The sequence below is a fragment of the Moschus berezovskii genome, chromosome 8 (genome assembly GCF_049115385.1).
Source record: "Moschus berezovskii isolate FMDL1 chromosome 8, NW_MosBer_1.0, whole genome shotgun sequence".
Classification (NCBI taxonomy): Eukaryota; Metazoa; Chordata; class Mammalia; order Artiodactyla; family Moschidae; genus Moschus; species Moschus berezovskii.
In genome coordinates, this window is record NC_142467.1 from 50,678,875 (window position 1) to 50,700,513 (window position 21,639).

The 21,639-nt window shown below is 35.5% G+C and overlaps 1 protein-coding gene across 6 annotated transcripts in view; it reads left to right on the plus strand.

Moving 5' to 3' along the window:
* The window catches only part of CSNK1A1 (casein kinase 1 alpha 1), a 47,905-nt gene extending 33,831 nt beyond the window's left edge, over positions 1–14,074 (plus strand). The window contains exons 6-12 of one of the 6 annotated variants that reach the window (XR_008686565.2): positions 495–634; positions 1,515–1,593; positions 2,322–2,396; positions 5,138–5,244; positions 7,001–7,149; positions 10,376–10,646; positions 11,406–13,914. Coding sequence is in view for 4 of the 6 variants with exons in the window: in XM_088838567.1 (XP_088694693.1) it covers positions 495–634; positions 1,515–1,593; positions 2,322–2,396; positions 5,138–5,244; positions 7,001–7,149; positions 10,227–10,279 (603 nt within the window). In the remaining 2 variants the exon portion in view is untranslated. Of the gene's footprint in view, positions 1–494; positions 635–1,514; positions 1,594–2,321; positions 2,397–5,137; positions 5,245–7,000; positions 7,155–10,226; positions 10,344–10,375; positions 10,647–11,405; positions 13,915–13,934 lie in introns of those variants that run through there. The other 5 variants (XR_008686567.2, XM_088838567.1, XM_055431404.2 and 2 more) reach the window with 5 other exon arrangements.
* Positions 14,075–21,639: the final 7,565 nt, after the last annotated feature.

Below are 21,639 nucleotides of genomic sequence, written 5' to 3' on the forward strand. Positions count from 1 at the left end.
AGCATTCTGTTGGCATACTAAAGAGTGGCCTTTGTAGAATGGAAGAGTTCCAGGTGGCTTATGTCTAGTTCTTTTTTTTTTTTTTTTTAACCCCATGCTTGTTTACCACTAGTAACAGGATGTCAGGCTTCATTATGGCACACAGCACACTTGTCAGCAACTCTGCTATCGAGCACGCGTACATTTCTCCACTACGTTGGAGGTTCCAGAGACAGGCTTCTGAATGTATAATGAGCTGGGCCTGTGAAATTGTTCAGCTGACAGGGATCAACCGCTTGATGTAACTGTATTTTTTTAAAACCTGATTTATTGATGAGGTCTAGTAAAAGCTTATTGGAATATTAAAGTTTGTTCATTATTAAAGTTTGTTCATTATCTGTTCTGCTTACGATGCTTTATTTTGATATGGTTGAACAGAATAAATACCATTTAATAAATAAGCAGTTTGACTGAATAAGATTGGGAATCTGATGTCTCTTTATTTTCTTTTAAAGTTATTCCTTATTGATTTTGGTTTGGCCAAAAAGTACAGAGACAACAGGACAAGGCAACACATACCATACAGAGAAGATAAAAATCTCACTGGCACTGCTCGGTATGCTAGCATCAATGCACATCTTGGTATTGAACAAAGGTGAGTTTGGAATGAATGCATTTATCTAATCCATAGCAAAAGCCATTGATGGGTTTTTGAAATATTTTAATTAGTTTCTTAAAATATCTAAAGATGTCTCTTGGCTGAAGATTTGAAAGACACTTATTAATCCTTTAACCGGCTTCTTTAGACAGTGCAGAGAAGCCAATTAAATGAGGCCTTTTTGTTTTCTTTGTTGAAACTTGTCTCTTGGGGAGGAAATACTGCACCATGAAAGTTAGAAGTGTAAAGGCAACTTTATTTTTGCAGCTAAAAACAATACTTTTTTCCTTAATGGTGATCTTGTGCTTTTTATATATTAGTGATGCAAGCTGAGTTTGGGGAAATAATGTATTGGTTATTTTTATACAGAAAATATTACGTGATTCCTAATGAATCAAAATTTGATTGGTGGACCATCCCTCTGTTCTCCTCTTCCACCCCTACATAAAGGATTTGGTTTAAACATGGTCATAATTTCTGTGCTCTTTCTATTTTTTGACTTGAATTCTAGTTTTTCTTCTACTTTCATCTTTTGTCAATCATTTTTCTTTTTGTCCCTTAAAATAAGCATAGAAATGACAAATTATATATACACTTCCAGGTTAGGGAACTTCATGAGAAGAGTTATTTAGCTAAATTCTTTTTTCTCTGTAAAAGGTAAGTTGCAGAATCATGTTAGATTTTATAATTTTGGATTCTATGAGAAAATTTTGTTTAGAAGTAACCCATTAGGAACTTTTGAAGATTACTTTAACTTGCTCATGATACCAAATTACTCTTTCTCCTTGCTTGGGAATATTTCTTCTTGTATACCTGGCTTTCTTTCACATGTTCTTCATAATAACTTCAGCTTATAAATTTACATTTTCTTTTCTAGTCGCCGAGATGACATGGAATCATTAGGATATGTTTTGATGTATTTTAATAGAACCAGCCTGCCATGGCAAGGACTAAAGGTAAACCAGATTCAAATTGCCTGCTTTTTGTTTTAGTGTGTTGCCATTATGTTGAAAATGTCTACTTTTATGAACAGTAGAACTAGTTTATCCAGTAATTCTCTATTATTTAATTGTCCTCACATTTTACTTGTTTCCATTAATTAGGAGTTTTGCCATTACTTTTGTATTTGTAAATTAATGATAAATTACTGTGTTCAAGAATTTAATGACTATTTAGGTACTTTATTGGTTCTTTCAAGGTAAATAGTCTGTATATTTATTGAGCATCTGTAAGCTTTACACATTGCTCAGTGTTGTGTGGGTAGCTTTATCCAGTGTGAATATTTTTACACTGGAAAAGTAACAACAGTTGTTAATGTTAACTAAATGATGGGCACATTTGTTTGGTATTGATCTGCTCATACCTTTGCCCTTACTGAATATGGGTTAAGAAATCTAATTTAAAATTTGACTCCACCTGTTTTTACTTAAATCATATACATTTTGATGTTCCTGTTAGACTCACTCTTTCCTATTAGCTAAAAACATTCTTGAAGCAGAAAGTTATATGAAAAGTTAACAGCTTAGGGGGAAATTTTTAAATGTATTATGCTCTCATTCCTTTTTTCCCTAGGTTATTATTCCTCTTGAATCTCAAGTTTACTTTTATATGTAACATGTTAAACTAAAAGAGTCTTTTCATAATATTGAGTATGTCTGTGTGGTTTGATTGTTATTCTCCACAGGCTGCAACAAAGAAGCAAAAATATGAAAAAATTAGTGAAAAGAAAATGTCCACACCCGTTGAAGTTTTATGTAAGGTAAGTGTACACTGATGATTTGTTTAAAAATATAAATGATCCAAAACCAAAAAGGAACATTTTATTTCCCAGCCTCAGAACTTAAACTTCCTATTGAGTAGCTGTTTACTGTTTTAACTTTTCTTTTGGTTGATTCTTGGTATCTTTAAGAATGACTTGAACATATGAGTCATTTTAAATAATTGTTTCTGGTTTACATGCTATGATCCGTTTTATTTATTTATTTTTTTTGAATGTACTTTTAATCCCTTACTTCAAAGCAAGTGAAATGAGGTATTAAAAACTGTAAGTTTTATTCATTTTCAGTCTTATGCCTACTACTGTGGCCCTTCTATGACAAGATGAAAAGTGTTTCTCAAACAATTTTCCTTAGGCTCCAAATGCAGATAAGTAAATTGAGGCTCTGGCAATTAAATAATTTACTTAAAGTCACACATCAAATTAAATAAGAGTTCATACGTAAGTCTTTTGACTATAAATATTATCTTCTTTATAGGATAGTACCATTACACTTAAAAGATTTTAAGTAGTCCATTTAATTCCAGGAAACCATTAAAATAAAAAAAAACCATTTATTTCTGCCTGCATAGGAAGATTGCTATACAATTCAGAAATGTTTTAATAAACCCAAATATACAAGAAAATGATATGATCTGTTTTAAATTAGAGGAAAAGTAAGAGAGCAGGCAAACTTTTTAATAGAACCTCACCTATCTGTGAGAAAGTTCAGTTAAGAAATATTCTCCTTATTCCTAAGCTGGTGCCAGCGAAGAAAGAACATCCACAATTGGCATATTGAGAAGTTAAGGAAACAAAGGCAAGCAGATTAGAACAATCTAAAAATAGGAAATGTCCAGTAGTATATAGACAGTAGTTTGAATCAGGCTCATTCTCTGAAATCTCAAACATTATAGAGAGAAGCATGTGAGTTGAGAATAGAAAGATACTTGTGTCATGATGTCTGTTCCATAGAAAGAAGAACACATGGTCATCTTCATGACAGTTGCATACCTGAAATAATTAGAAAACAATATATAATTATATATTTGTCTGGTAGAAGGGAGAAATCAGCTTAAGTTGAAATTGTACTTCGTGGAAGGGTATAAAATGGTGATGTCTTTATGTGTCTCCCGACCTGCAAATTGGCTTTCACCTTTTCTGCATATCTGCAGGAATGGAGGGGATGGGTTGAGAAAATAAGACCCTTTCTGAGAGTCTTTGTTTTAAATTATGAAATAAATTTTAGGCTAATGAGTAAAATACTCTTATGTTATAGTTCACCCAAAGAACTTACCGTGTAATAAATACTTAACATTGGTAGTTTTCTTTTGTAAAAGCAAGTTCATATGATAAATATGGAGCACTATTAATACAGACAGTGGATGTATATTAAAAAGTGAAAAGCCCTGTTATGAGTTTTTTAAAAATTAAAACGTGCAGTATGTTTTATTTTTAACTGTCCACCAAAAAATGAAATAACATAGAAGTACTTTGTAAAAATTAAATTTGTTTCTATCAGTATAATCAATAAAAATAAATGTTATAGGTATACACATTCTATCCTACCTTCTATATATGAGAAATTTCTCAAAACCATAAGGTTGTGGGAAGAGACCTGTCTCTGTAACTCATCGCCCTTCACATTCACATTTATTCAAGGGGAAGAGACTTAGGAGTTTTTGTTTTAATAGTTTGCATTTCTACATTCCTAATGGCAAAATCCTTTTTGTGACTAATATCTATAGCTTTAAAAAATGTTTATATACATCTTTGAGAATCTTTGCTGAGAAACCGAACATGAAAAAAGATTATATCCATAGATGTACTTATTAGTATAATAGAGAAAAACTGAAATCCTCCAAATGTCCAGTTATAGGGAACAGGTTAATTAGGATATATTCACTAGGTCAAATAATACCCAGCCATGAACTTCTAAATAGTTCATGGAAATGGTAACCTGAACCCTGTATAAGAGACTGCAAAAGAGACATAGGCATTTAGAACAGTCTTTGGGACTCTGTGGGAGAGGGTGAAGGTGGAATGATTGGGGAGAATGGAATTGTAGCATGTATATTATCATAAGTGACCAGTCAAGGTTCGACGCATACATTTTCCTCTGTTCATTTCTTTGCATTTGTGCTTTTTTAATAAAATTCTTTTTCAGAAATAAAAAAAAAAGAATAAAAAAAAATAGTTCATGGAGAGGTTGAAAATAATATAGAAGAATGTTTTAATGGATTTCTTTTGATGGAAAAGAGAATATGTATATGTGCAATATGATAACAGTTATGGAAAAAATATATTAACCCAGTTTATCTGTAGGATGAAGCATTGGATTGATCTGTATCATAATTTTGATTGCTCTGTATGATTGATTGCACTCTTGGTGGTTTTATTTCTCTGTTAATATAGGTCTATACTACTGTTTTTAACAGTAATTTCAGAATGGAGAAAGACTACCCATTCATTGTCCTATTCTGGCAAAGAACATTACAGGCCTTATTGTAGTTATTCTTTGTTGCCATCCAGTTACTGGACGTTGATTAAACTAATAGGTTAAGAAGTGTGATATCTAAATTATTTAAGAACCTGATACTGTAAGAAAAGGATATACATGTCCTTTACCAATACTAAAAGATACTGTAATAAGGTGGTCTGGATAATGAAATTCTGTTAAATTCATGTGGATAACAAGTCATATAATTGTTTTTAATTTTATGTTTTAACTCTTGAACTTGTAGGGATTTCCTGCAGAATTTGCCATGTACTTAAACTATTGTCGTGGGCTGCGCTTTGAGGAAGCCCCGGATTACATGTACCTGAGGCAGCTATTCCGCATTCTTTTCAGGTCAGTTTTAAGACTATAAACTCCGGTGAGGGAAATTAGTTCAGACTACCCAACATACCTGTTCTGACAAGTAGCAGATACAAACAGATCTAACCAATATTAATGAAATGTTAAGGAACTGTGAGTTTGACATTTTTCTATTTCTAAATGTCCTTGAAGTGTTGTAGTTTCCGATGGAGAAACCATTGAATCATGCTTATAGTAGAATGTAAGTATTAGATACAAGTAACTGTTGTTGGAACTGGGGACTCTCCAACTTGGTAGAGAATCCTGTTTAATGCCAAAATGAATAACAATTAAAATATCAGACAAAGTTTATGATACTGTACAGTTAGGCCCAAACTCTTGGGTCCCTAGGTAAACAACCCATAATTGGTCCTGAACAAAAGAGAAAAATAAAGTACCTGTGACTCAAAAATCTTAGTTGGAAGAAAAGAATTAGGGATAATCCTCTGATCCTACAAAAGTCTTGCATAGACTAAATCAGCATAGACATCTCTCTCTCAAACTTCAACAGTTCCATGTCTACTCTGATTTGTCTTCAGGGCGTACTGTCTATTATGAATATTCCCCCAGATAACTGATAGCTTGACTCGGTATTTTTGTTGTTCATGCTGCCCTCCTTTTTTTTTTTGGCTGCACAGAGCAGCTTCTGGGATCTTAGTTGCCCAACCAGGGATAGGGATCTTAGTTGCCCAACCAGGGATAGAACCGCCCTTGGCAGTGAAAGCATGGAACCCTAACCACTGGACCATTGGGGAATTCCCTCATGCTGCCCTTCATTCCCACTCCCCTGCTCCTTTCAAAAAAGTTTAAAGGCAGCTTCTTTTTGAAAAGGGAGAGGATTTAATTATGCCTGAATACAGCAGACCAAAGTGGTGACATTTCCCTCCTATCATAATGCGTAAAAAGTGGAATTAATCAAAAAGGAAGTCAACTATAGGGAAAGAAATCTTTTTTATTATTTTTTTTTTTAATTTTTGTTTTTGTTGGAGGCTAATTATTTTACAATATTATATTGGTTGGTTTTGTCATACATTGACATGAATCCACCCCGGGTGTACATGAGTTCCCCCTCCCGAACCCCCCTCCCACCTCCCTCCTTCCCTATCCTCCCTCTGGGTCATCCCCACATACCAGCCCCGAGCATCCTGTAACATGCATTGACCCTGAACTGGCGATTCGTTTCACATATGATAATATACATGTTTCAATGCCATTCTCCCAAACCATCCCACCCTCACCCTCTCCCACAGAGTCCCAAAGACTGTTCTATACGTCTGTGTCTCTTTTGCTGTCTCGTATACAGGGTTATCATTTGCATCTTTCTAAATTCCATATATATGTGTTAGTATATTGTATTGGTGTTTTTCTTTCTGGCTTCACTCTGTATAATAGGCTCTAGTTTCATCCACCTCATTAGAACTGGTTCAAATGCATTCTTTTTAATGGCTGAGTAATACTCCATTGTGTATATATACCAAAGCTTTCTTATCCATTCGTCTGCAGATGGACATCTAGGTTGCTTCCATGTCCTGGCTATTATAAACAGTGCTGCAATGAACATTGGAGTACATGTGTCTCTTTCAATTCTGGTTTCCTCGGTGTGTATGCCCAGGAGTTCAGTTGCTGGATCAGGGAAGGAAAAGGAGCTACGAAGAGAAAAAAGAATGCTCTCACTGTTTTGAAAGTTCAGTAGAGCATTTAAATTGGTCCTTGTTGTTAATGGATTAACATATAATTTTATATTTTCTAGGACCCTGAATCACCAATATGACTACACATTTGATTGGACAATGTTAAAGCAGAAAGCAGCACAGCAGGCAGCCTCTTCAAGTGGGCAGGGTCAGCAGGCCCAAACCCCCACAGGCAAGCAAACTGACAAAACCAAGAGTAACATGAAAGGTTAGTAGCCAAGAACCAAGTGACGTTACAGGGAAAAAAAATTAAACACAAAATTGGGTAATTCATCCATTTCTAACAGTGTTAGATCAAGGAGGTGGTTTTAAAATACTTAAAAATTTGGCTCTTTGTTGTTAAAAAAAGACGTCCTTGGAAAATTTGACTACTAACTTTAAACCCAAATGTCCTTGTTCATATATATATGTATATGTATTTGTATATACATATATGTGTGTATATTATATCATTTCTCTTGGGATTTTGGGTCATTTTTTAACAATTGCATCTTTTTTACTCATTCATTAACCCTTTCCAAAATAAACATTCGGTGTTGGGAATATGGTATAATCAATCAATCCAAAATCCTAGACCTAACACTTGTTGATTTTTAATAATGAATCTGGTTAGCCATGGTATTTTGACTTTTCAACTAACAGTGTTAAGAATTTTCTGCATGTTAATGCTTTAGCATTTAAAATGGAACATTGAGAACATGATCTAATTTCAAGGGGAGAGTCTGGCATTGCCCCCGGAGTGTCTGTCTTCTCAGTTGCAGAGCACCTCATTTACTCTCTTAAATGCTCAAATAACTGAAAAGCTCGACACATCCTTTCTCATCACAAAAATTAAATCTCTCTCTCTTTTTTTAGTTGCTATTTACCAACATGTGTTCTTAAAATGATTTTTTCCCTTAGGGCTTCAGTTTTTTAAATTGTACAAATATTCAAGATCTAAAGCGGGTCTACTGTAGAACTGAATTCTGCAGTTAACTCCTTGCAAATTGGAAAAAAAGGAAAACTGGGGCAAATGCCACTTGGCTGCTAGTCTATTTCCCTTCTCTCTCTCTGGCATCTTAGTACCTCTAAGGAGTAGAACTGTTAGGACACAGTACCATTTCTTATCACTGTTGCCACACAGTTCAATTCCTGTGTTTTTTGTCTGTCTTTCTTTTCCCCTTTCTGGGTCTTAACTCCTGATACCTGCCTACTTCCTAAAACTGTAGTGGGTGGGTAAGGTTTGTTTGGGGTTTTTTTGTTGTTGTTGTTTCTAATTATGTAATTTCTGAATGACTGCTCTAGTCTGATCTTGATCTTCTTTGGTCCGTGTTATTAGTGTTGCATTTAAAAAATTTTGTAATACAAAAACAGGTTCTAATCTGAGGATACGGTTCAAGTAGTATAGTTAACTGATGTCATCCTCATCCCAGCAGCTCATCTATTAGAATGAAGTTGAGGTAGTTCACTTCCATGTTTCTGTATTTGGGAAGGATCCAGAGTTGAAAGTTTAATGTAGTGGGAGTTCTTAGAGATGGCAAACACTAATGCTCGTTTGGTGCTCTGCATCATAGTTGGGATTTAATTGTACCTTTCTAATCATAGTGTCAACAAGTTCTTAATGAGGTTGGTAGCTAGCTAGTATTGCTAAGAAGCGGTTCTGCCATTTAGGTAAGACCACAAAGACTCTAAACTGAGGACCTGACACCTACAGTGTATTTGCTTTTTTTTACAAAATGAAACAAATTTTGGCCTAAAGCTAGCTGGGATAATAGGATCATCACAAGTTGCAGTTTCTAGAACTAAAATTAGATTGAAATCTTATCTGACCTAGAGTATCTTACTTCAGGCATTCAGCAGCCTTCAGAAAGAATAACCTTATTTTGAGCTAGTTTCATTGTTAGTTTACTGTGTCTCTTATTCAATAAACAAGCAGAATTTTTGTCCTGCCTTATCCAGGTTTAAAAGATGAGAAGTTGGATCCGCTGAGTTAGTATGTTTCCTTGGAAAAGAATTGTAATTAAACTGAAGTTTAATCCTTATTTTGTATTGTAGCCATTTTTCATAAAAGCAACTTAAAATCTTGTAAAAATTTCATAGCATTATTAGACACTGGGGTTATACAAATATCACACAAACATGGATGTTTCATAAAACATACCACATATCACCAGACTACTAAGAACAAAATTCTTTAACTTGGTTTTATTTGGGATATAAAACTTAGTGCCCTAACCAAATCTTACACAAACCCATCCATATATAAAGCCATGAGAGCATAGCACGTTTGAAGGTGGCATGAAATGGAGAATCTATTCCCCCTAACTAACCTCTACCCACAACTCCATTATCTGGATCATCCAGTAAGAAATCTGTGAAGCCTGGAGTTTCTAAGTAATAAAGGTGTTTGAAGGCATCTCTTCTCTTAGGATTCCCTACTGTAAGTTTTTAGGTAGATCTCTGTATTGCAAGCACATGCATTCCGGAGGTGGGGCATGGGAATCCCCCAAATAGTAGCTTTTACTAATATGTTTTATATAATAATATTGGAAAAATCCACGTCTAGTATTTCTTCGATCAAAAGCTATAAGTTATTTTAGCAGTTGACTAAGAATGTTCAAAGACGTCAAAGTCTGACTTAGCTAAGATGGACTTCCAATGTATAATAGACTTTGATTTACTTTTGTAAAGAAAAGATCTTTTGAAATACTCCATTTCAAAGGCCATCAAAAGACTAAAAAACAAGGCTTCTCCTGTAAAGCTGACTGTGACCACTACTGTTTTTAAGTGCTCAGGTGCCACAAGACTACAATTACTGTTTTTATACACATTAAAGAGGAAAAGAAAAGATTTACATCTGGTACACTTCCAAATGCATTTCCACTCCCTTTTCTTCAACTGTATTGATTATAGGGAAGGTACTTTTCAGGACATTTAAGACATAGTAAAGGAAAGAGAAATATTTTTAGGACATTCAGAATTCACTTAAGTTCACTGTTTCTTTAGCATAGGGCAGAGATGGGGAAAATTGCAGAAGGTAGTGAAGCCAAAGGTGGATCCTCTCAGAATTCTAATCCTCTCATCATCTTAACCCATCTGTTTACTATTCCACTGGCTACTAAGCATAATTGAATCATAATGTAAGTGGATGTCAAATTGTTGGCATTTGATAGATTAGAAATACTTTTTCTATCACATTGTGCTACATGTCCATGATCTTCCTTGAATTACCTTCCAGTATTTACTGGGCTTCACTTACCATTTATGTCCAGTTTAACTTTTTCTGGCTTCACCAATTGCTGCTAGGAACGTGGCTGGTCATTCAGCAACGTAAACCAGATCACAGGGGAAGACCTTGAAATAAATGGAGAGACTGCTTTGCTCTGAATACTCTCAATCCAAAGGAGTTGGCAGGGAGCTGCATCTTTTTCAGCTGCTGCTGAAATTTTTATCAGGTGTTTTTTCACCGCGGACAATAAAGCTGGAGAAAAGAGAACCAAATAACCCAACAGGAAATGAAGATGATTGCTTAAGAGTTGATTTGACGTGATCTAAAGCCCACATCTCTAAGGCTTGCTGGACGTATCAAACTTTTCAACTTGTCAGATTGGAAACAACAGAAGACCTAGAACAACAGTCAGAAGACCTAGAAAAGCACAGTGCTGCCGACTTGGTGGTGTATAATGCAGACCATCTACCAGTTGGGGAAGGAATCAGTTGTAACAGGTATTTTAAAATTCACATCCTTCAAAATCTGTAGCAGAATTAATATAATAAAAGAAAAGACAAGAAATCAGATCATCAGTCGTTTTAAATACAGTGTAAAGATGATGTGTACCTGCTATACTGAGTTGTCATCTATTTTGTTTGTAGTGATAAAAATGTTTCCCTTTTCTTTCCCAACTGAATACATTTTTTAGTTTCTGTGGAAAAGGAAGAATTATTGTAGCTCTTCTTTCTTTGATGTTTTGTTTTTCTTTAACTTTTATACTGTCAGTCTGATTCAGAATTCTCCAAACTTGATTCTGATTGTGCACAAACAAAAAAACTACACAACCGTGTTATAGGAAAAGGGAAAAAGGTTGTTAATATAAATGGCATTCATAGTGAATATAAATACTGTAGTCAATTTTTTGGTCAATTTTTAAAAGTAATGTCTTATTGAGGAATTCTAAATTTTAAAAGCTTATCACAAACTTCCTAGCCTTACTGTTAGATAAATCTCTCTTTAAACTAGTTTGTGGTTCTGTTGAAAAACAAAGTCAAGTTCATATGACGTTAATTAACAATAGGATCAAATATATACTTTTCAGATATCAGACTGAGGGATAGAATCTCCTGGTTAATTGTATACAAATGAGCATTTTTTCTCTGTTTGCAGATTTGTTAAATCTTAAATGTAGCTATTAACTCCTGAATTTGTCACATTAGTCCTCCAGCCTTGTTTTAACTTTTCCCTCTTCCTCTGTTTTTTTTTTTTTTTAGGAACAGTTAAAACTTATTTTAACTGTTGTAATGAAGATGGGTTTTGGACCTTTAGAAGCCAGGAGACACCACCTGAACTACAAGACAAACCAAGGACTCATGCACACTGGGGAAAAGAATACTTGAAGATTTAATATTGAATACCTGCTGAAACAAACATCTGTAACATTTTAGGACAATTCACCGGAGAAACATTGATCTCTGGGTGGAACATCCTACCATTGGCCCATCTGAAGAGCTGAATCTGGATTTGACTCCTCTCTCGTACCAGGAATATTATTAGGCCAGCCTTTAACCAGTCCCTAAACAATTGTAATCATTAATTAACCCAGCAGTTCTTCAAATATAAGATTAAAAAGATGAACAGATATAATTCTTATCCTTAATTAAAGACAAAAGAGTTTTCTAATATTTTGACTGATGATGTAACTTATGTTTTCTAATATTTTTGTTAATGTTTTTATTTTAATGCTGTTTGGATATTCAGCATAGTACAGGTTTGCTCTCTACCTTAATGTAGGGTGTTCTTGAAACTTTTCCAAAGCTACAGTGGCATAAAGCGAAAAAGCAGTTACCTTAGGATACATGTTGCTGATAACTTTGAGGTGATGCTTAGATGCTAGCAGACACAGTTCAGAGCTGTGGCAACTTAAGGGCTGAGAGCAGTTCCCAGTGGGTGCCATTCTTACTACTCAAAGTGCATACTGCCTCTAGATCCGCTGTGAAACTCTGAACACTATTTTTGATTTTGCCTTTTTTTTTTTTTTTTTTTTTGGTAAAAGCAAAAAATCTTTTAATTTCTTCTGGTTAGTTAAAATAGGTACTAATGTAGGTCTTTCCTATATGAAGTGGCATACAATGAACTTTTGAAAAATTAGGGGGACACTGGTAATTAAATTACGCACTGTAACATAATCTTGTAAGAAGCTATGATAAATGAAGACCTAACAATCTTAGTGGTTGTGAAAACATTTTATTGTATTTTTCAATAATTGCAAGACTTGAAACCAGATACTCATCAGGATAAGGCTTATTGCTATTTAGCTAACCCATAGTTTCAATTTGCTTCAGAATATTCTGTATTTTAACATTGAAACTAAGTTAAAACTTATGGTCAGAATTTTTAAAAATTCAGGTTTGATCCGACAGTCATTTTGTAGTTATACTGCTATTCCTGCTTAATATGCATCAGCAAGGTGGTATTTGTTGTGATAAACTACATTTTCAGAAAGTTTTGTCTTTCATTTTTAGCATTTGCTTTGTGAACTTAGTGCTAGGATGGGTAGCAAAGGCCTATTTCACACCTACTCTGTTCTTAGGCATTATGCAGAGACAGAGAAGTACTCACATCTTTGTCTTCGGAGCTTGTCACAATCTAGTTTTTAGGTGAATAAAGATGACTTTCTGCCCTTAAATGAAAAAGACATACATGCAGGGAAAGTAAATTACAGAACTACTTCATTTATCACACAAAACCTGTCGGAGATGGTCCTAAAAATGATGTTGGAAGTACCAAAAAAAAAAAACAGCTTGTGATTGGCAAAACATAATTTGTGCTGAGGAAGTGAGTCAATGGAGTAAGCTCGAATTATATATATATATATATATGTATGTATATATGTATTGGTTTTAAGAGGAGGGATTGGACCAAGAAGGCATTGATGCTTCTAGGTGAGAGAAGGTGCTGATGGGATATTCCTGATGTTGAGAGACAGTATATTCCTTTTAGCTACAGATAAAGCTTACAGGCATTAAAGATAGACATATTTCCTCTGATTGTCTTCAGCTGGGCTAGAACATGGCAATTATATACCTGAAGCCTCCTCCTATTCAAGCCTGCTTTCTGTAGTAGCCCTGAGGTCTAATTTGTGAAAGAGGAGGGGTATATTTACAGAGTGGGGAGGCTTGAAGTAAAGCCAGAAGGCCTCACTTATTACACATCAAATCAGTGGTAAAAACTAGTGTTTTTAATATAACTGATGATTTTTAAAGGTCTGTGGTTCCTGTGTAAAAACCATATACTTATTACCAGATTTGTGTTCAGTGAAATAACTCAGATAATTCTGCTTTTAATACATTTGTTATTAAAGCCTATTGTCCCTCATTCATAAAAGAAATAATGTACAGAAAAGTTCTTGCTCATAGTGTGATTAAAACTATATTATCTAGTTGATAAAGCAATCTTTTTTTTTTTACTTGACAAATACATATAATGTATTCTAGGTACTAGAAATACAGAAGTAAAGTGAATAGGCTTATTGGAATTAACACTAATTTTCCATCTTGAGAATTATATGCTGGACTGGAAGGCTTTAATTCACTATATACCACTCCTGCCTAGAGGCATCCAGAACAGAAGTTTGCTGTTTTCTTAAACAGTTGGCCTGACCTGGTGATTTTCAAATAGATGAAAATAGCATGAGTATCATTCTAAAGTAATTATTTCCCTACTTTGGGTATGGTTAAGAAAATTTACATAACTTGGATTTTAACCTGTTTTTCTGTTTTGATTTTTTTTTTTTTTAATAGGTTTCTAAGCATGAATCAAGGAACAGAAGAAGCAGAGCAGATGATCGGAGCAGCATTTGTTTCTCCCCAAATCTAGAAATTTTAGTTCATATGTACACTAGCCAGTGGTTGTGGACAACCATTTACTTGGTGTAAAGAACTTAATTTCAGTATAAACTGGCTCTGGGCAGCATTGGTGATGGATGCTGTGTCCTGAGTTGTAGCCGCTGTAATTGTGAATATTAACTGAGATAGTGAAACATGGTGTCAGTTTTCTATTGCATTTTTTCAAGTGGAAAAGTTCACTAAATGGTTGACACACACAAATTGGTGGAGAAATTGTGCATATGCCAATTTTTTGTTAAAATCTTTTATTTTGAACTATACTGCTTTGAGATCTCATTTCAGAAGAACGGCATGAACAGTCTTCAGCCACAGTTGTGATGGTTGTAAATGCTCACAATTGTGCATTCTTAGGGTTTATCCATCCCTGGGGTTTGCAAGTTGTTCACTTAAAACATTCTTAAAATGGTTGGCTTCTGGTTTGCAAGCCAGCTGATATGGTAGCAACCAAAGATTCCAGTGTTTGAGCATATGAAAGACTCTGCCTGCTTACCTGTGCTAGAAATAACAGCATCTAAAGTGAAGACTTTAAGAAAAACTTAGTGACTACTAGATTATCCTTAGGACTCTGCATTAACTCTATAATGTTCTTGGTATTAAAAAAAAAATCGCATATTTGTCACAGAAATTTAGTTAACATCTTACAACTGAACATGTATGTATGTTGCTTAGATAAATGTAATCACTGTAAACATCTATATGATCTGGGATTTTGTTTTTATTTTGAAATGGGAGCTTTTTTGTTTACAAATTCATTAAAAACTATAAACTGTTTCTGTAAGGAAATGAGATTTTTTAAAAAACAAATGCCTTGCTGACTCACTATGAAATCAAAATCTCCCCAATTTTTTAATAGACTACTTCAAACCATTTGTTACGTAATATTCCTTTGCAAATCATTTTAGATTTACTGTCATAACTTTCTCAAATTTTTTGTTTAAAAAAATTTTTTTGTCCTGAAGCGGAAAGGCATTCTTTCATTTTTCTTCTTTTTTTTAATGACTTGCAGACACAATACCTTGTGCTGCAGCAGCTGCCAGGACTTGGTATTGTAACTTCTGCAGCTTCAGACTAACAGCTGGACTGATTTTGAATAAGAATGAAAGCCTTAAAGGGTTTATCCATAAAATGAAGCTATTCTTTAAATTCCTGGTTGATTGGGCAGATTGACTCCTAATCTTGGAGAGAGCAGCATACCCTGAAAAATTCTTGTGATTGCTGATCCTCCCCAGCCCCCACCCATTTCTATAAATTATCTGCAGTTTATCTCTCAGTCTTACTGTGGCTCTTTTTCTGACCCAAGAAAAAGAAAAGCTTTCTATGTCTAATTCGTTAGAGTAAAAGTCACTTAATTGTGTCCAATTCTTTGCAACCCCATGGACACAATCCATGGAATTCTCCAGGCCTGAATCCTTTCCCTTCTCCAGGGGATCTTCCTAATCCAGGGATTGAACCCAGGTCTCCCAAATTGCGAGCAGCTTCTTCATCCGCTGAGCCAGAAGGGAAGCTAGTGTGATTTACTCATTTATAGCATGTCAGAATAAATTTTAAAACTTTTGTCTGAAAATGCTGCCAGGCACCTATTGTGTGAATGTAGGTATTTTGTAAAAAATAACCTTGAAATTGTAAATTGACACGTGTTTGGTCAGATTGTGTCAGGTTTGTTTCCTTCCTTCCTTTTTTTTTTTTTTAATTTGAAAACTACATTAGCAATAATTAATTCAGTGATTACCACATTTTGCCATTAAAGGATATATTAGCACCATCATATTGCAGAAATCTTAATGAATATGAACTTTGGGGTAGGCAGCTTCTTTGTTTTCTTTCTATCCACCCATGTTGGTTAAGGTATTTGTTTCTTGACTAATAAACCCTTTGATACTTTTAGCCAGAAATCAGTCTCATAAAGCTATTTTTGAGTATAGTTTGTGTAAAATAAAAACGTTTAGCTTTGGTAATAACTTTTCCAAGCTGAACCCCCTCTAGCAAGATATTTTTCAGTGCTTTTATTTACTATGCACTTAGACTATGCACTTTTTCTGAAATATTTTTGTAACACTTAACTTTTTTGTATTTTTGCCATTTGAAAAGGTTGTGGTGTAGTTGGTCTGTAATTAAGTTGCAGATTTAAAACTGCTGTTAGCTTTGTAAATCAAAATATAGGTGTTTTTGTCCTGGTATATTGTCGTTCCATCTGCAGCTGGAGTTGGAATCCCATTGATCTTCTAGCTACCATTCATTTTCTTCACAGTTCATGAAAGAAGAATGTGAAATTCAGTGAATGCTGTTACTAATCCTGTCGGGAGATGAATCTCATTTCACCAAAATTAAATTATGTTTTTCCACTAAAATGATGATCCAAGTTGAAGACACATCACTCTGAAATTGGAAGACCTCACCACTTAAGGCTCCGCAGTGGCTTACTCAGCTGAACTCTAGGTTACTACTCTTTACTTTGTTCACCCATTGGGGGGTGCAGTTTTTTTAAATGTTGGGAGATGGCCATTCTAACTACTGTTGAATGTCTCTGTTTGGGGAAGGTATAACAAGAAAATAAAAAAGAATATATATGAAGGGAGAGGCTGGTTATCTCCTCCCGTATGGCTGTGCTCATGCTCCTATGGCCTGCACGTGGGATTTTGGAGGGTTGCTTTTATTATTACTTTCCATCAACATATTAAGAGATTGTGTCCTATTTCTACTAGTCCTTGCAATGTTTTGAGCGAACTATACTTTATAAACTTAATTCCATTGTAATAAAAATACCAGGCAAAAGGATTTTAGAAGCCAAGCCGTTGAGCTAGTTTTCTCTAACATTTGCTGAGATATCAAGATTACGTTCTTGCAACTTGACTAGAATGAACCTTGGAAAGGGGCATCCTTGATGTTTTCAGTTTAGCTCCTAAAAATTCGTTGGTGGTCTGGGAGATAGTTGACTTTTTCTGAGCCAGACTGAAACTTAGCAGTCTTTCAGATTTTCTCTTTGTCACTTTTTAGACAGCAATAACTGTGACCAATGATTTTATGTATCTGAGATGTTCTCGTCCCTTTGAAGTGAGACTATAAGCACATTATGGTTGCTCACAACATTTTAGGGATTCCCTCCCACCTCAAAAAAAGGTAACTTCCACTCTCTCTGGATTATATTTATTGACTTTTAGTACACTTCTCATCTTTTGAAACTGCCTAAGACAGTAATGAATTAGGTGTAACATGACCTGAATCTATGCTATGCATTTTGTAGTCAGTCATCAAAAGGTATATTGTTTAGTTCTTTGTATTCTGAAATGACCAATTAGGCCACTTTTGAGGATGTGCAGATATACAGTGGAAATGTTGAGCAATATCAGAGCTGTTGGAGAAATCAACTGTCTCAAGACACATTTTAAGTTGGCTAAATTCATTGTGTCTTGCTTTTCATTAATGAAAGAAACTACCCATTTATCTACTAAATAATTAATAACGGTCATTGTTCAAACTAACAAGCCAGAGCTTATTTAATGCTAGGTTGTCTTAATGAGCTGAATCAAGGCTCTACCCTGTGATAATGGTCCTTTAGTTGATGAGGTGCTTTTCAGCGTTTTAATTTTGTAATTTATCTTGATATTATTCAAAGCAGAATTATAACAGTAGTACAGTGATCCCCTTACGCTCTTGACACAGCTTCAACAATTGTTAACATTCTGTCCCATTTACACTTCTGTTTGTACATTTGCTCTTTTAACATATACTTAGATGTTTGAAAGTAGGTTAGAGTCATGATCCTTTACACCTAAGTGTAGAGTTCCTAAGAAATGAGACATTAATATTGACCCAACTTTCTAGGCCAGTCTATTCAGTTTCATCAATTACCACAATGTTGCATAACTTTCCCCAAGTCCTGTCATGGGTCCAACAAAAGGAACGTTCATCTGCTTTGGTTTGTGTGTGTAGCATTCTTTAACTGGGGACAGTTCCTTACCCTTTATCTTTTGTGAGTTTAGTATTTGTGTTTATCTATGTAATGTTCCTTTACTTCCCAGCTATGTTCACTGAGGGCCTAGAAGACATAATAATACGGTCACAGTGAGCGCATGTAAGACCTCAATCTTGATTTCTAAATACTAAAAGAAAACATGGCTGCTTGGAGAAATATCTGACTTCAGCAGAGAAAGTACAAAATGAACCTGGAACTTTCTATCGTGCCAGAGAAGAAATCTCAAGTGTTGGGTATGGGTTGGAAGGACACAAGACTCACTTGAAAGGGTTCTTACTGGCCAGATCTATCACTTAGACCATCAAAATAATGATAGCAAGTTAACTTACTGAAAAAGGACACATAATTTCCATATTGATATAAAAAATGAGAAGAGGGAGTACAAAGCTAATAAAAGATGAATGATGCATTAGAGAAGTCATTTAGCTAAAATTAACAAGTTTGATGAGTAAACATAAAAGTGCAGAATTGAACTTATGTAAAGCTTTTATGATTTTTTAAAATGTGCAGTATGTCAGTTTTCTTAACTGAAAAAGTTACTGTTGCTCCCATCGGGTAACTGAGGACAGTGGGACTACCTTAGACAAGACAGCTCAGTAAGTTTTGCAGAGCAAGGACCTAAACCTGATAACCTTTAGTTGTTCATCCCGTTGAACCATGGTGTCCCTAAAAATCTAGTATAGCTCTTCACCATTTTAAACCCTGAGATTGGTAATGTTATTTAATGCTATATGCCAGTCACTTTTCTAAGCGCTTTACCTGGAAATGCCTAATTGTCACAGCTTCCCCTAAGGTAAGTTGTCTCCATTTTACTTTTGAAGATAATGAAAGTAGAGGATTGGAGTGGGTATTTACTCTTTGCTTCATAAGTGAGAACTAACTATACCCCTTATAATTTATGGTCTATGTGAATTGATGCTTTTGAACTGTGGTGCTGGAGAAGACTCTTGAGACTCCCTTGGACTGCAAGGAGATCCAACCAGTCCACTAAAGGAGATCAATCCTGGGTGTTCATTGAAAGGACTGATGCCAAAGCTGAAACTCCAATACTTTGGCCACCTCATGCGTCGAGACGACTCACTGGAAAAGAGTCTGATGCTAGGAAGAATTGGGGGTGGGAGGAGACGGGGACGACAGAGAATGAGATGGCTGGATGGCATCACCGACTATGGACATGAGTTTGAGTGAACTCCGGGAGTTGGTGATGGACAGGGAGGCCTGGCGTGCTGTGATTCATGGGGTCGCAAAGAGTCGGACACGGCTGAGCGACTGAACTGAACTGATGTGTCTTAAATGAGTATCAAACGGGATGGTAGTGTAGGAGGAGTTAAGATCCAAAATGATACGATAGGTTTTCATAAAAAAGTCATCCACTTAACTGTTTCGGCTATTAGTCGAGTCCGTGTTTAGGACTAGATACTAAGTAGGATGTATTAATAAAGTCTGCATTCTGCTGAATAAGACATTTGATCAGGTTATTATTGCCTATGGTAAATATTTACAATTTTGGAGCATTTCCATGTAATCAGGTTTATAGAGGTATGTTATTCTAATGTACTAGTGTATTCACTGACGGAATTTTCTCACCCTCTAGTACCATAGTACATTGGTAGTCTGATTATTTGTGGAGTAGAATGTATTAGGTAGAAAAATGGCCCTTTCTCACCATGACCATATTAAGTCAGCATTACTAATGCAGGGAGGTGAAATAGTTTGAATAACCATTGGAAACAATTTTGTCAGGCAGGCATCCATTGGTTCTCTGCCAGTGAACAGGGACACAAATCTTGGTGATGAAGTGCTATATTAGATTTTTAGGATTGGAAGAAAGGTGGGAGGTGGGTATTTTTAGAAACTGCTGTCAGTTGCTAAGTAAATATTTTTTCATTAATTGCAAAACTGGTTTGCACTATGCTAACATGCGATTCCATTAAAAGTGTAATGCTTTAGTCTCGATTTAGACAGTAAAAAGGAATAAATTAGTCTCTAAGATAGTGTGTGTGTGACCACCAAAAAACATGAAGGTTAATACAATTTTTAATATCCTTGACTATACTCCCCCCTTTGCAAAATGGTGAAGAAAGTGTTACTGCTTTTTCTTGAATTTTATATGATGGTGTAATTTTTTAAGCTTGCATACAAAAATTCAAGTTTTGTACAAACAACAGGGGTTGATTATACTAGAAAATAGATTAAGGAATATTTAATGGGTTTCTTTAGTGCCAGGCACTATGCCACACCTTGGAGATTCAGGGATTGACGGTTGACATAAGACTGCAATATGGGACGTTAACCAAGATGGATTCAGTACTAGTGGTACAGGTGGTGGTCAGAGAAGAGAAATCTCTAAACTGCATCTTGAAGGATGAAGCAAATACCTGAGGGAAATACGTAAGTCATATATAATCTTTTTAAACAAAAAGTTGAAATTATACAGAAGTTTACGGAGAAGTTCCGTGCAGCCATGTCCTTATCCAGACAGTTAAGCCTTTGCATGACCATCAAGGAGATCTGAGAACAATAATAAGATAAATGACCTTAAGTGGTAGAGGCAGAGGAGGGCGCTAAGTTGTGAGAAAGTCCAAACAGCAACATGTAAGGAAATGCGTTGGGCCACGTGGGTGGTCGATAGGATGGTTTCAGAGCAGTCCCAACAGTAGTAGAGTTTCTAATTCCCTTGTGGCCAGTCCAGCCCACTACAATGTTCTGTGCACAAAGCTAACGGTTGCTTGAGTAACAGCGTCATGAGTCGGTGGTGAGGACTCCAGGTTCTGTTGTATATTAAAGCAAGTCTTTGTAGGATTTTAAGGTTGTTAAACATTGTAATGTCTTGAAATGCCATTTGTCTAGTTTTTATCTTTAAAATATGCTATATCTTTAACAACATAAGGAAGGAAAATGCCATAATTCTGTACATTGTCAGCCAGGAGAATATTAAGTCTTTTGGGTATTTTGCTGCTTGTGACATTTGGGGGTACTCAGCTCTGCTCTTTTGTCTCTAGATAGTATACATGGAGTGATAGCAGGCTAAGATGGATAAATAAGAAAATAGCAGTGCATGGAAAGTTAACAATAAGGTCACTGAATCTTGAAGCACTCTGATCTTCCTTTGAATAATACCCTGTTCAAGGACACAGAGCTGATTAGCAGCAGAGCTAGGAAAGAATCCAGCTGCGGTCTTTTGTTACTGACACTACACTGGGTGCAGGGCAGTGATTCTCCTAAGTAGAGTTCCAGAACTAGCAGCAGTAGCTGGGAACCTGGCTAGAGATGTGAATCTTCATGCCCTGCTCCATACTTATGGAACTCTGGGGATGGAGCCCAGCTATCTGTCTTTAGGAAGACCCTCATGTATCGTGCTTAGTAAAGCATGAATGACACTGCTTCATAGGTAAAAGATTTGCCACAGATGATGGAAAGTTGACTCACGAAAACTGCATCTCTTCACCACTCCACATTTGGTGACATGGTGACTGAAAAGCTTGGTAAATTAGAAAGCTTACCCACAATTCCCAGTCCGTTTAACAGCATACCACTGGTTCCACATAACAAAGTCTTGAGTTAAAATGACTTTTTTAGTGACTGTGTAGCAGAATCTCTTTACGTTGGAAACTTAATTTAGGGAAG